The sequence below is a fragment of the Amblyraja radiata genome, chromosome 33, assembly GCF_010909765.2.
Source record: "Amblyraja radiata isolate CabotCenter1 chromosome 33, sAmbRad1.1.pri, whole genome shotgun sequence".
Lineage (NCBI taxonomy): Eukaryota > Metazoa > Chordata > Chondrichthyes > Rajiformes > Rajidae > Amblyraja > Amblyraja radiata.
In genome coordinates this window covers 9,258,644-9,271,121 of record NC_045988.1, presented here as the reverse complement: position 1 = coordinate 9,271,121, position 12,478 = coordinate 9,258,644, and the positions used below count along the sequence as shown (strand labels likewise).

General features: G+C 48.7%; 1 protein-coding gene across 4 annotated transcripts in view; it reads right to left on the bottom strand.

Moving 5' to 3' along the window:
- The window catches only part of cadm1 (cell adhesion molecule 1), a 265,572-nt gene extending 253,879 nt beyond the window's left edge, over positions 1 to 11,693 (bottom strand). For 3 of the 4 annotated variants that reach the window (XM_033049924.1, XM_033049926.1, XM_033049925.1), the window contains exon 1: positions 11,463 to 11,691. In XM_033049924.1, the coding sequence (XP_032905815.1) occupies positions 11,463 to 11,547 (85 nt within the window). In that variant the 5' untranslated portion in view covers positions 11,548 to 11,691. Of the gene's footprint in view, positions 1 to 11,462 lie in introns of all 4 variants that reach the window. The other variant, XM_033049927.1, reaches the window with a different exon arrangement.
- Positions 11,694 to 12,478: the final 785 nt, after the last annotated feature.

Here is a 12,478-nt window from a genome sequence, read left to right as displayed (position 1 = left end):
AGTGTAGCCTCTGTATTTATATTCATGAAGTCTTCTGCGGACAGTGGTCATTGACAAATCCACACCTGACTCCTGAAGAGTGTTTCTGATCTGTCAGTCAGGTGTTTGGGGATTTTTCTTTATTATAGAGAGAATTCTTTTGTCATCAGCTGTGGAGGTCTTCCATGGCTTGCCAGTCCCTTTGCGATTATTAAGCTCACCAGTGCTCTGTTTCTTCTTAATGATGTTCCAAACAGTTGATTTTGGTAAGCCCAAGGTTTGGCAGATGTCTCTAACAGTTTTATTCTTGTTTCTCAGTCTCATAATGGCTTCTTTGACTTTCATTGGCACAACTTTGGTCCTCATGTTGATAAACAGCAATAAAAGTTTCCAAAGATGATGGAAAGACTGGAGGAAAGACTAGGTGCTGAGAGCTCTCTTATACCTGCATTGAGGAGGCAATTAAACACACCTGAGCAATTACAAACACATGTGAAGCCATGTGTCCCAAACATTATGGTGCCCTGAAATGGGGGTCTATGTATAAACACTGCTGTAATTTCTACATGGTGAAACCAAAATGTATAGAAATGGCCTTTAATAAAATCTGACAATGTGCACTTTAACCACATGTGATTTTTTCTTTATTACGAATCTCAAATTGTGGAGTGCAGAGGCCAATAAATAAATGATGGGTCTTTGTCCCAAGCAGTATGGAGGTCACTGTAGATGGGACATGTTGGTCGGCAACAGCATCATGGAAATCTCAGGAGATTTTAATAAGAACCCGAGGGGCAACTTTTTCCACACAGGGTGGGTGTATGGCATAAGCTGCCAGAGACGGTAGTTGAGGCAGATATGATAAAAACATTTAAAGAAACACTTGGACGGGTACATGGATAGGGAATGTTTAGAGGGATATGGGAATATGCGGGCAGGTGGGACATGGTTGGCCAATGCAAGCTAGGCTGAAAGGCCTATTTCTATTCTGTGTGACTCAAAATTCTTGTATGCTGCAGCCTATCAGGCCCATTAATACAATAAAACAAATAAATGTACAGTACAATAACTTAATAATCAGTGAAATTTATCGCAAAGTTGAGGAGCTGAGTAGTTTAGTTTAGAGATACAGCGCGGAAACAGGCCCTTCGGCCCACCGAGTCTGCACCAACCAGCGATCCCCACACATCGACACCATCCTACACACACTAGGGAGAATCTACAGTTAGTCCAAGACAATTAACCTAGTGTTGGAGGAAACCGAAGATCTCGGACAAAACCCACGCGGTCACGGGGAGAACGTACAAACTCCGTACAGACAGCACCCATAGTCAGGATTGAACCCGGGTCTCCGGCACTGCAAGTGCTGTAAGGCAGCAACTCTACCGCTGTGCCACCCTAAGCTGCTAACGGCTTGCTTGAATCATTGAATTTGTTCTGGTCGGAGTGCTCCCACAGTCCTGTCGAGACAGGAGCTAAAGGATTTCCACCCAGTGATGATACATTTCTGACTCGGGATGGTGAGAACTCGGAGGGGAACTGCTGGTGGTGGTGTTCCCAAGCGCCTGCTGCCCTGTCCATCTTGATGCCAAAGGCTTTGGAGATGTTGACTAGCCTAAGCAAGCAACTGCATCTTATTTTATAGATGGTGTGCACTGGACTGGAAATAGAGGGGGTGAACGTTTAGGGAGGTTGATTAAGGCACACTCAAACACACTGCACTGCGCGGAATGATCCTGAGTTTCTTGAAAGTTGCTAAAGATACTTGTAGCCAGGCAGGTGGAGTGTGCTCCATTCTGCTCACGGGTGCCTTGTAGATGATGCAATGGTTTTGGACCATGACCAGGTGAGTCACAAGAACATCATTGTTCCAACCAAGGCATATAACAATAAATCACTCGACTGTTGACAACATCCCGAGTCCTGATCTTGTCGTGACCGTGGGATACGTGTGGCTGTTCCAGTCGAGCTTCTGGAGCCCATAAAGAAAGTTCCAAATAGCAGAGGGAGAAAAAACACATGATCACATTGAATGGCAGTGCTAGCTCAAAGTGCCGAATGGCCTACTCCTGCACCTATTGTCTAATAAACCAGATGAGAATAATAAATCTGGAAATTATAACCAAAATGTGTAATTTGGAATGTAACAGTGTCTTCAGTTAAGAATTTTAAAACATTGGAGAAACAAGAAAATGTAGATGCTGGTTAATACACAAAAGGACACAAAGTAATGGAGTAACTCAGCGGGTCAGGCAGCATCTCTGGAGAACATGGATAGGTGGTTAAGTGTTTAAGAAGGAACTGCAGATGCTGGAAAATCGAAGGTACACAAAGATGCTGGAGAAACTCAGCGGGAGCAGCAGCATCTATGTGGTTTTGGTCCAGATCCTTCTTTAGACTGGGATAAAACTGCACTAAAACATTTGGACTCAATCTCAAATCCATTGGTGTAGAATGGAAAGTGAAGGGCAGGTAAAAGTAGAAGATTGCAAATGTTGGGTGTGTTCAGAAAATGTGATGCCTGCACCATGAACTGGTTCCTCTCTCCAGAGGCTGTTTAGCCTGCAGAGTATTTCCAGCATTTTAAAAAAAAATTGTTGTGGGAATGTTTGGCTGTTCTACGTCTGCAGAATGTGATGTGGTTTCCTTGTAAGAACTTGTCTAGACAGGTGCAATCAGCTAATGGTTGGGTTCCGTGTCAACATGCAAAGGTTTTTAGATCGGAAATTATACGGCTCCTCGAAGATTCTTACAGACTGTTAGTCAGTGGCTGGAGTCTTGCGGTTGGTCTGAAACAAAACTAAATCAAAGCACCACGCGGCCAGATCTCACACTGGAGCGATAGGAGGGTGGACCGGGATAATGCCTCCAGCGTCTTCAAGTCGGCTGCAGGAGGCATTATCCTGGGGGACAGAGATGGTCGGGCGAGGAGTGGAGAGGGACGTCGGTTCGCGGGAACTGCTCCAGTACAATACACGTGCGGGCCAACCGGTCTTTGGAATGATGGCACCAAACATGGCGGCTCCCGCATGTGTTATATATGCAAAATGAATTTAATATGAATTTAATGCAATATGACAAATAAAAAACGCCATTGAACTATCGACAGAAGCATCCGTCAAGACTCAGTCAACAGCACTCCTCCCGATTCAGTAAATTCTGAGTCCCAGGCCAGCACTAAAATCCAAGCTGATGTTTCACAGCACGAGTACTGCACTGCCAGAGGTGCTGTGTTATAGATGAGTGCTAATACCAAGGCTGGTCTGTTGGTCTGTTCTCTCAAAAGAACTGACCTTAATGTGTAGGGATGTTAACCAGCTAATATTCACCACTCGTATGACATGGCCCAATAGGTTAAATGCTCATTTTCATCATTTTTGACAGATGCATAGATAGTCACAGACGGGAAAGGTTTAGAGATATGGACCCCATGCAGGTAAACGGGAGAAACACAACATGCTAATATTTGGTCAACAAGGGCAAGGAGAGCTGAAGGGCTTGTTTCCGCACTGTCCAGTGGGAGTTTGCTGAGTGAATTTTGTTAATAAGATCACCTCCACTTTATTGACAGTAACGTGCTTTGGAATTCCCTTAACAACGTTACCTAGTATTACTGATTATTGATCTAGTATTACTGATCCATGTATATTTATCGGCATGTTATTGCTTTTGCAGACCTGTTATGCTGCAGCAAGGCAGAATTTCATTGTCCAATTGCCGGTAAGATAGGATAAATACTCTAGCCTCTTGAAGAGTATGTCACATGCTACGGACTGCAAGCCAGCAAACTAATTCCCCAGGGAATTATTCTAATGGTCCAGGAAGCGGGATTTCCAAGCACCCAAAACAAAAGTTAGACATACCACGCAAAACGACAGATGTGTGGACGACAGATGGCACAATGGGCTAAGTGTTCGGCTGGCAACCGGAAGGTAGCTGGTTCGAATCCCGCTTGGAGTGCATACTGTCGTTGTGTCCTTGGGCAAGACACTTCACCCACTTTTGCCTGTGTGTGTCCTTGGGCAAGACACTTCACCCACCTTTGCCTGTGTGTGTGGATGTAATTATGTGAAGCACTTTGGGGTCAATGCAAGTTGACTAAAAATGTGCTATATAAATAAAGATTATTATTATTATTATATTATAAAACTCAACGATTTCAAAAACAAAATTCCACTTATATGTTCTGCGCTTGAGAGAATGGAGAATAAAAGAAAGTAATAAACGACTTCACTACTTAAAATCACATTAGTCACAGCCTATTAATATAATAACCAATTTAAGCAAAAAAAGTTATGATATTATCAAATTTAGATAAAAGTTCTGATTAATTTTAAATTTGTAGCTTAATGGCATGTCATTGGTACACATTTCCAAATATACCAAAACTCATTGGTGGTATTTGAACTGAAATCAGAGTTCATCTCTGAAATCTGTGCACAGCTTTCTATGATAACATTGCCATATGATAACAGTCCCCCCTACTGTCTTGGCTAATGCAAGGATCTCTCACTCATTATTGTTAAACGCAAAGCCCTGGAATAACACAGCGGGTCAGGCAGGATCAGTGGAGGGCAATGCACAGGTGACGGTTCAAGTTAAGAGCCTTCTTCAGGCTGATTGGGAGTTACGGGGAGTAAGCTGGAAAAGGAAAGACTGGGGTAGAGCTAAGCCTGGCAAGTGATGGGTGGAGGAATGAACTGCAGATGCTGGTTTATACTGAAGATAGCCGCAAATGCTGGAGTAATTATCTCAACCCAATAAGTCACCTAATCCTTTTCTCCAGAATTGCTGGCTGACCAAGTGACAGATGGAGGCTGGGTTAGAACATGGGCAAAGAGCAGGAGGGCAGCAGAAATCACAGGAGCAGTCTCAATCTCCTCAATGTATGCCTGTGTTGAATAAGTCCGCCCCTCTGCTCCGACCTCTGTGATTCCTGCTGCTCTCCTGTTCTTTCACCATGTTACACACCCATCGCTTGCCGGACTTTGTCCCGTCCACCACCTCTCTTTTCCAGCTTTCTCCCCATATTCCAATCGGAACGAAGGGTCGGAAAAAAACACACTGCAGCGTGTGAGATTCTGGCAAAGCTAACAAAATGGGCAACTAATTGTCCCCAAACAGAGTCGATAGTTGGGACCTATTGGCCATTGAGGACTATTGACAAGTCTTCCCATAAGATAGGATGTGGACCCGATCTTCCAACCTACTTCATTTGCCCATCTTGCATTTTTTTTCTCCATAACAATTACGCTATAATGCTGCAACATTATATTGTGCAGTTATTTTTCTCTTTACTCTACCTGTTATATTTGTGTATGGTATGATTGTATGATTTGACTGGACAGCACACAAGATGTGTTTGCCGTATCTCGGTAGACATGACTAGTAATAACCCAATACCAGTACATTTTGGAGAACAGCTGACACAGAGATAGGGTCAGGAGTTAAATGCTTGACTGGCTAATGGCAGTACCTTTTATTCCCTGTTAGACTATAGCGAACATCATGAGTGGTAGCTAGTGAAGAGAACAGCAGCCTTTGCAACAGGTTGACAGAGCTTCCCTTTATCATTCAGCCCCCAAAAATGCCACAGTTGAATGCCGCATGCCTCAAACCACGGCCCCTCGATGCAGAAGGGCCAAAGCAAAATAGTGTGGTCAAGGAGGGAAATATAGCATGAAAAATTCTCTCGTGTTTTAGTCAGCAAATTGGGAACGAATTAGTCAAAATGGGCTTCATATTTTATTCAACATAAATATCGATAGTTTACCAACAAATGAGACACAGAATCGAAAGCCAACTTAATTGGAAGGCTGCAGTTAATCAGGCGAGAATGCCTCTGCTTCCCACTGCGCTCAGCCTATTTTTGGCCCCATCTGCCATCCACCTCGATAAGGCTTCGCACACCAGTCTAAAAATCAAGAACACTCATCACACTGATGTGAAGTGACGGAGCTATGTGGACAATTCAGCCTAAAAGTATTCTCAGCCACTTTATCTGTAGCAACTCAATTCGGTTTGTAAGCAGTCCAATAAAGGAGGGCCGGGGCTGTTTATCCTGGTGAGAACAGCCTACTAACACAGAGAGTGCTGCATGCTCAGCAGAGTGAGATTGCTGGCATATTCATTCCCTGCAACGTATTTTCAATACAGCACCAACCAACTTCACCTTTTAAAAACAAAACATAAATCGAGCAGTTCCTACAACCCCTCATCTTCTGCAACGTTTGGTCTGCTGTTGATCAAACAAAGGGCAAGCACAAAACGGTTGACTTTTCTGTAAAGCTGTGCATTGTATATTCAGAATGGAAGAAATCCCGGCTGGGGTATAAGGAGGCAGATCCCGGGCAAAATATTGTGAGCATGATTTGATCAGCCGGCAACGGCCGAGTGTCTCTCAGGCAGTGCACAATAACAGAGGCCAAACAAGCCGCGGGCGGCATGGTCAGGAGCAGGGAGTGGTGCAATACTGGGCAACATCCACAACAGGCTGGTTGGTGTACAGCGAGGTGGTGGGGTTAAAACCTAGGTTGTTACATTGAGAATTTTTCAGAGGGACGCTCCTCGTTTCCGATTGCAGAAAATAAATGCAAGACCTCTGTCTGGGGTATTTTTTCCCCCCCACACATGAAAGAGAAATTGTGTCTGGAGGAGAATGCATCGAGTTAGCAACAGGCTGTGCCACGGGAATTGATTGCAGAGAAGGATGAATGAGAAGACGGCGCGTTACAAGCCGGCTTTGTGTCAGTCCAGAGGTGCCACACTGGCAACGCTGAACGCTTGTGTGGAGAGGAACTGCAGACGCTGGCTTCAACCGGAGGATGAGACACAAAAAGCTGGAGTAACTCAGCGGGTCAGGCAGGCGGCATCTGAAATGCTGAACACTTACACAAGCATGTACAGCGAACCTTCAGAGTTCATTAAAGCTCCTCCTCGCATACATCCCTCCCCCACAACCTAGCTCGACAGTATGCCGTGGGTCACCAGCTGTCGGGTTTACAGTGCCTTTCTCATCACGATGATTTATCCAGGACTTTATCGGCACCGCGGTCGTCACATTGTAAACGGCGCCAGTGGAAACGGAGACGCGAGAGAGCAGGGAGCTTATAACTTCCACGCAAAAAAAACAAAACAAACGACTATCCCTGCAGTACAAGACGTGGAACATTTTGGCTCCTGTTCAAAATACCTCGAGTTTACGTTCCCCTCTGGGCTGCCAATGCCCTTCCACAGCTGGATACACTACAGCGGCTCTGGGCTGAGATGAGGCGCCAGAAGGAACCCAGCCAAGACATGCTACGACTCTGGTTGGATGCCCCACTTAATGTCCACAACCCATCAACGCCACAATTACATGGGGCAAGACGACCAGGTCCAGAGTCTGTCTGACCTCTTCACTCTCTGGTCTTGCCATCGTTGAATTTGCAGGGAACTGGAAGCTAAGAGCACGTTGTCCTCCACAATGGTGTAAACCCTCGATAAACACAAAATGCTGGAGTAACTCAGCGGGACAGGCAGCATCTCTGGAGAGAAGGGTCTCGACCCGAAACGTCGCCCATTCCCAGAGATGCTGCCTGTCCCGCTGAGCTACGCCAGCATTTTGTATCTAACGTGTCCTCCACAACGTCACGTCAAGGGGAAGCGGCTTCCAAACTGCGATGCCAACCATTGTATTGTAATGAGTGGAGAAGCGATCTGCCATCCGTGGCCAGAGAGGCTTCACTTCATGCACTGGTATCGGCCACAGAGACACAAATCGAGGCACATTTCAGACATGCAGGGAAACAACGGGCTTACTCCAACACACTATGATGAACGCAGAGAGCAACATGTCTTGGTTTCAGACTAGAAAACTAATTAAGGAAAAGCAAGCTTTATGTTAGCATAATCATCAAAATTTGTCGATTGCAAAAGTGCTACATGCAGTAAAGTGCCTTTAAATGATTGCAGCATCGTCAGTGAATGAGCAACAGTGGCGAGAACCTCCACAACCAGAGGACATGGTTCACATTTATCGCTTTTTCAATACCTGTCTGAAAAAGGATTAATTATGCAAAAGCAGGATAAATACAAGCCGGCGGATGGATTTAAACATTTTTAAGGGATTGGCCTCAAAACATGCCACTGACATTAAGAATTTAGGAACAAAATGGAACATTTTAGATTCCTATGTATAAGCAAGTGCATGTATCTATCTGCAGTAATCGCCCACATTATCACTGTTTACTCTCGACTAACTAGGGCTTCATGGAATCTGACTAGCTGCGAGTACCGACAGTCTGATGAAGGAATAAAAAATAATAATCAATATTGTACACACCATTAAAAAGTAAAAATATTTCAAAGTGAACCACGTGGCCTACACTGATGGTCTGACCTTACATTCCAAGCACTTGCCATCCTTCTGGTCGTGATTACACGTCATTGAGAGGGGAGCTACCAAGAATCACAGCTACCACGACTTGCCTGAAGATTTCAAAGTTCCAAATTCCACGAACCAGCAGATTCGAGGCAATGTCACAATCAGACCATCCGCAATTTCTGCAGAGGACTGCAAATAGCCTCCAACTTTTCAATGAAAAAAATGTGATCAATAATGAAGTGAATTTCAGCCAGCGTTCAGCTGGACGGTGTCAATAAAATGGTTGCAAGGAATGGGAACCGTTTTGAGACGAGAAAGGCATTATCAACTCCAGATGGGCTGGGTTTTGAGTTCTCTTTCATGTGGCGTCTTTTCTTATAGCCCACACACCTCCCCTAGAAATAGAATCTTCACCCAACACGCTTCCAAGATGAACACAGGAGGCAAGATGACGTTTAATGTCAACATATCTTGAGGTTTGTAGGAAACGAACTAGTAACACTCTGATATTTACATCCCAGTGGATACAACTTGTGCACACAAGCATGGAAACCCCCAGAAAGTCAGTCACAGACCTCAGAACCAACATTTTAAATCAGCATTTTCACTTGCTGTAATTCAGTGCAATGAACTTTACATCAGATGGCCGTGCATGTTCCAGGAATCAACAAAATAAATCACTGCAGCCATCTCTGCCAAAATGCACACCACTCGGGTTATTTTTAATCGTAGAATAACAGTTTATCAGCCCCCCCTCCCCCTCCAATACCCTGAAAGGGATCACAGACGCTGAACCAGCCAAGGCAATCCTACACACATCTGATTAAATCCAGCAGAGAAAACTCGACTGAAACGGCCCATTATGCTGGAAAGATAACACGTGCGGTACAATACTGGCACCAAGGCTAAAGACAGCCTACACGGCTCAGGGAAACACATCGCGGGCAGGGGAGGGAGGGAAGGGGGAGGGGGAGAGTTGGGGAGGGGGCAGGGATGGTGAGGGAGAGTGTTGGGGTTGGGATGGGGAGGGAGGGAGGAATGGGGTTGGTGTGAGAGGACATGAAAGTAACAGATGTCGTGAACCTGTTAGTTAAATGCAGTTTTTTTCTCTCTCTCTCTATCAAAACGCATCGCCCGGGAAATGTGAACTGCATTGGGGGCGAGAGGTCCCGCAGAACACACAGCGGGCTTATGTTTTGCATTATCACAGAGGTAAAGCGAGAGAGAGAGAGAGTGTGTGTGTGTGTGTGTCGGTGAAGGCAAGTGAATAAAGCCTTTTGTTCCCCGTCAGTCTCTGCTGCTCTCTGGTTCACTCAGCTTCCGCGGGCAGCGAGAGGAGAGGAGAGGAGGGGTTCAATGGTGCTCTTGTGCGCGACACTGGCGAGGGGGAGAGGGAAGGAGAAAGGGGGGAGAGGGAGGAAAGGAGGGAGAAAGAGGGAGAGAGAGAGGTTGCCAGTGCGCTGTCTAGGTCGGGCCCTGACCACCCCGTCCCTTCCCAAACCAACCACCACGTAACAAAAAAAAACTTGCAAACAATGCCCGGAGTAACTGGGGAAATGAATGATGTTGAACGGGAAAGGCCGGGCACTGATTGAGGGGCGCTGTGTCTCCTGAACCCCCACCCACACCATCAGGACCGGTGGGTGGGGGGTGGGTCCGGTCACCGCCGCCATCCAGCACCCAGATGCCCGCAGCCTCCCGGACACAGCGGGCGCCCCAGCGCCACACACCGTGACACTGGCCAGGGGAAGAGGCCGCTCTGCGGCGGAGACACACATGGCAAGGCTGCGGCTACCAGCCGTGTAGCGACCCGGCCCCCGGCGGGGGAAGGTCTGGGGAGGGGGAGGGGGGAGTGGGGTCTACGGGGTAGGGGGAGACCGAGGGGAAGGGTGAGGGAGAATAGGGCATAGTAGTGGAGGGAGGATGGCTTGGGGCTTGCGGAGGGTATGTGGGACGTGGAGGGGCAGGAGATGGTATTTGTGGGGATGAGGGAGGGAGGGAGGGGGTGGGGGCTTGAGGGAGGTGAGGGTTGCAGGGGGGGGGGGGAGGAGGGAAGGACAGGGACATGCGGGGAGCAGGGGCATCAGTATGGGAGGGTGTTGAGGGAGGGAGTGTATGAGGGGGACGGGAGGTATTAGGGATGGGGTGAGGATGGGGAGGGAAAGGAGGGGGGATGGAAGGGGGGGGGTGGGTGAGGAGGGGAGGGAAGGGGGGGGGGGGAGTGAGGAGGGGAGGGGGGTGAGAGAGGAGGGGGGAGAGAGAGGGAAGGTGGAGGGGGGGAGAGAGGGAAGGAGGAGGGGGTGGGAAGGGGACGGGGAGGGGGGGGGGGGGGGTCTCCTCTGATAGCTCCAGCAACAGATTGGCGGGGCAGACCCCCGGGAGACGCGGGCACAGCGCAGACCCGGGCGTTGCCGCCTTCCCCGTTCTCTTCCTCCCGCTCGGGAAGGGGGTGGATGGGGGGATTCATTGCCCCCCGAGGGCCCGTCCACCCCCGGCCCCAGCAAGCCGAGGGTCAGCGGCAAACAGCGCGGCCCCTTCACCCTCCCGGCAGATGGAGAGAGGGGGAAATACATCAAACTGTCATTAAATAACACGGACTCTCTCTCTCTCTCTCTCTCGCAACTTTTCCCCGCTCCCGCATCCAGCCCGGGATCAACGCGGCTCAGCTCAGCTCAGCTCCGTGCCGCCCGTGGGGAGAGCGGGACTCTACCCCACACAGCCGGGCACGTCTGCTCCACACAGCCGGGCAGCGGAGAGCCGATGGCCGGGAGACCGGAGCGGGCACGGCGGCAACTTTGCCGGGGCTATCCCTGCGCTGGGCTCGGCGCTCCCTGCAACACATTCCCTCTCTGGCTCTCTCTCTCACTCCCTCTCTTATCCCTCTCCCTCTCTATACCCCCTTCCTCTCTCCATATATCCCCTTCTCCCTCTATCACTTCTCCCTTTCTCTTTCCATCTTCCTCCTCTCTCTGTGTCCCTCTCCCCCACTCTCTATATCCCTCTCCCTCTCCTCTTTCTCCCCCCCTCTCTCTCCCGCTCTCTCTCTCCTTCTCTATCCCCTTCTCTCCACTCCGCAGCAAGACTCTCGGAGTCCATTCCCTCCACGATCCCCTCTTACCTTTAGCGATGAAGAGTGCCCAGACGGCGAGGGCGAGGAGATGGTACGAAGCTCCGACAGCCACAGCAGCGCCCAGCATCGCCATGTTGCAGATTCCACCTGCCTGCTGCCTGCTGCCCTGCCCGTCAGTCAGTCAGTCAGTCACTCAGTCAGACCGTCCGCCGCCGTGCCGCTCCGAACCGAACCGCGCCGCGCTAACCCAGCCCAGCGCTCACCCAGCCCAGCCCATCGCGAACCCAGCCCAGCCCAGCTCACTAGCGCCCACCGCCGCCGCTGCCGCTGCCCCACCTCCGCATGCTAATCACCGCCTAATCAGATGCTAATATAATGCTAATGAGATGCTAATTGCACGGACTGGAACGGAACAGAATGGGAACGGGTCGTGCAGCAAACAGCGGCGGAGAACAGGGGATACAACTCAGGATAGCTGGAGTAACTCAGCGGGACAGGCAGCATCTCTGGAGAAAGGGAATGGGTGATGTTTCGGGTCTCTCCACAGATGCTGCCCGACACTCCAGCACTTCGTGTTTTGCACAAATCCATGATATTTTAGTTTATGCTGAAGGCAGCTTCTCCCGATCAGTTTCTCCTGGAGATATCTGGAAGAAATATCCATCAACAAGCTTCTACAGGGAACCTGGTGTCCATGCCCACTGGTTTTACTCTACACACGCTAAGCAGATAGTCCAATAGCCCTAAAAATAATCAAGAAAGACACAACAGTGCTGGGGTAACTCAGCGGGACGGGCAGCATCTCTGGAGAGAAGGAATAGGTGATATTTCGGGTTGAGCCCCTTCTTCAGACTGCGAGACAATGGAAAGGGTCTAGATGGGAGGGTAAGGTGTGAAAAGGATAGATCAAAGGTGATGTTGATCAAATAAATGCAGAATGGTTCATTGTTACTGGCCAGTCTGAGGAAGGGTCTCGATCCGAAACGTCACCCATTCTTTCTCTCCAGAGATGCTGCCTGTCCTGCTGAGTTACTCCAGCTTTTTGTGTCCATGGTTCACTGTTA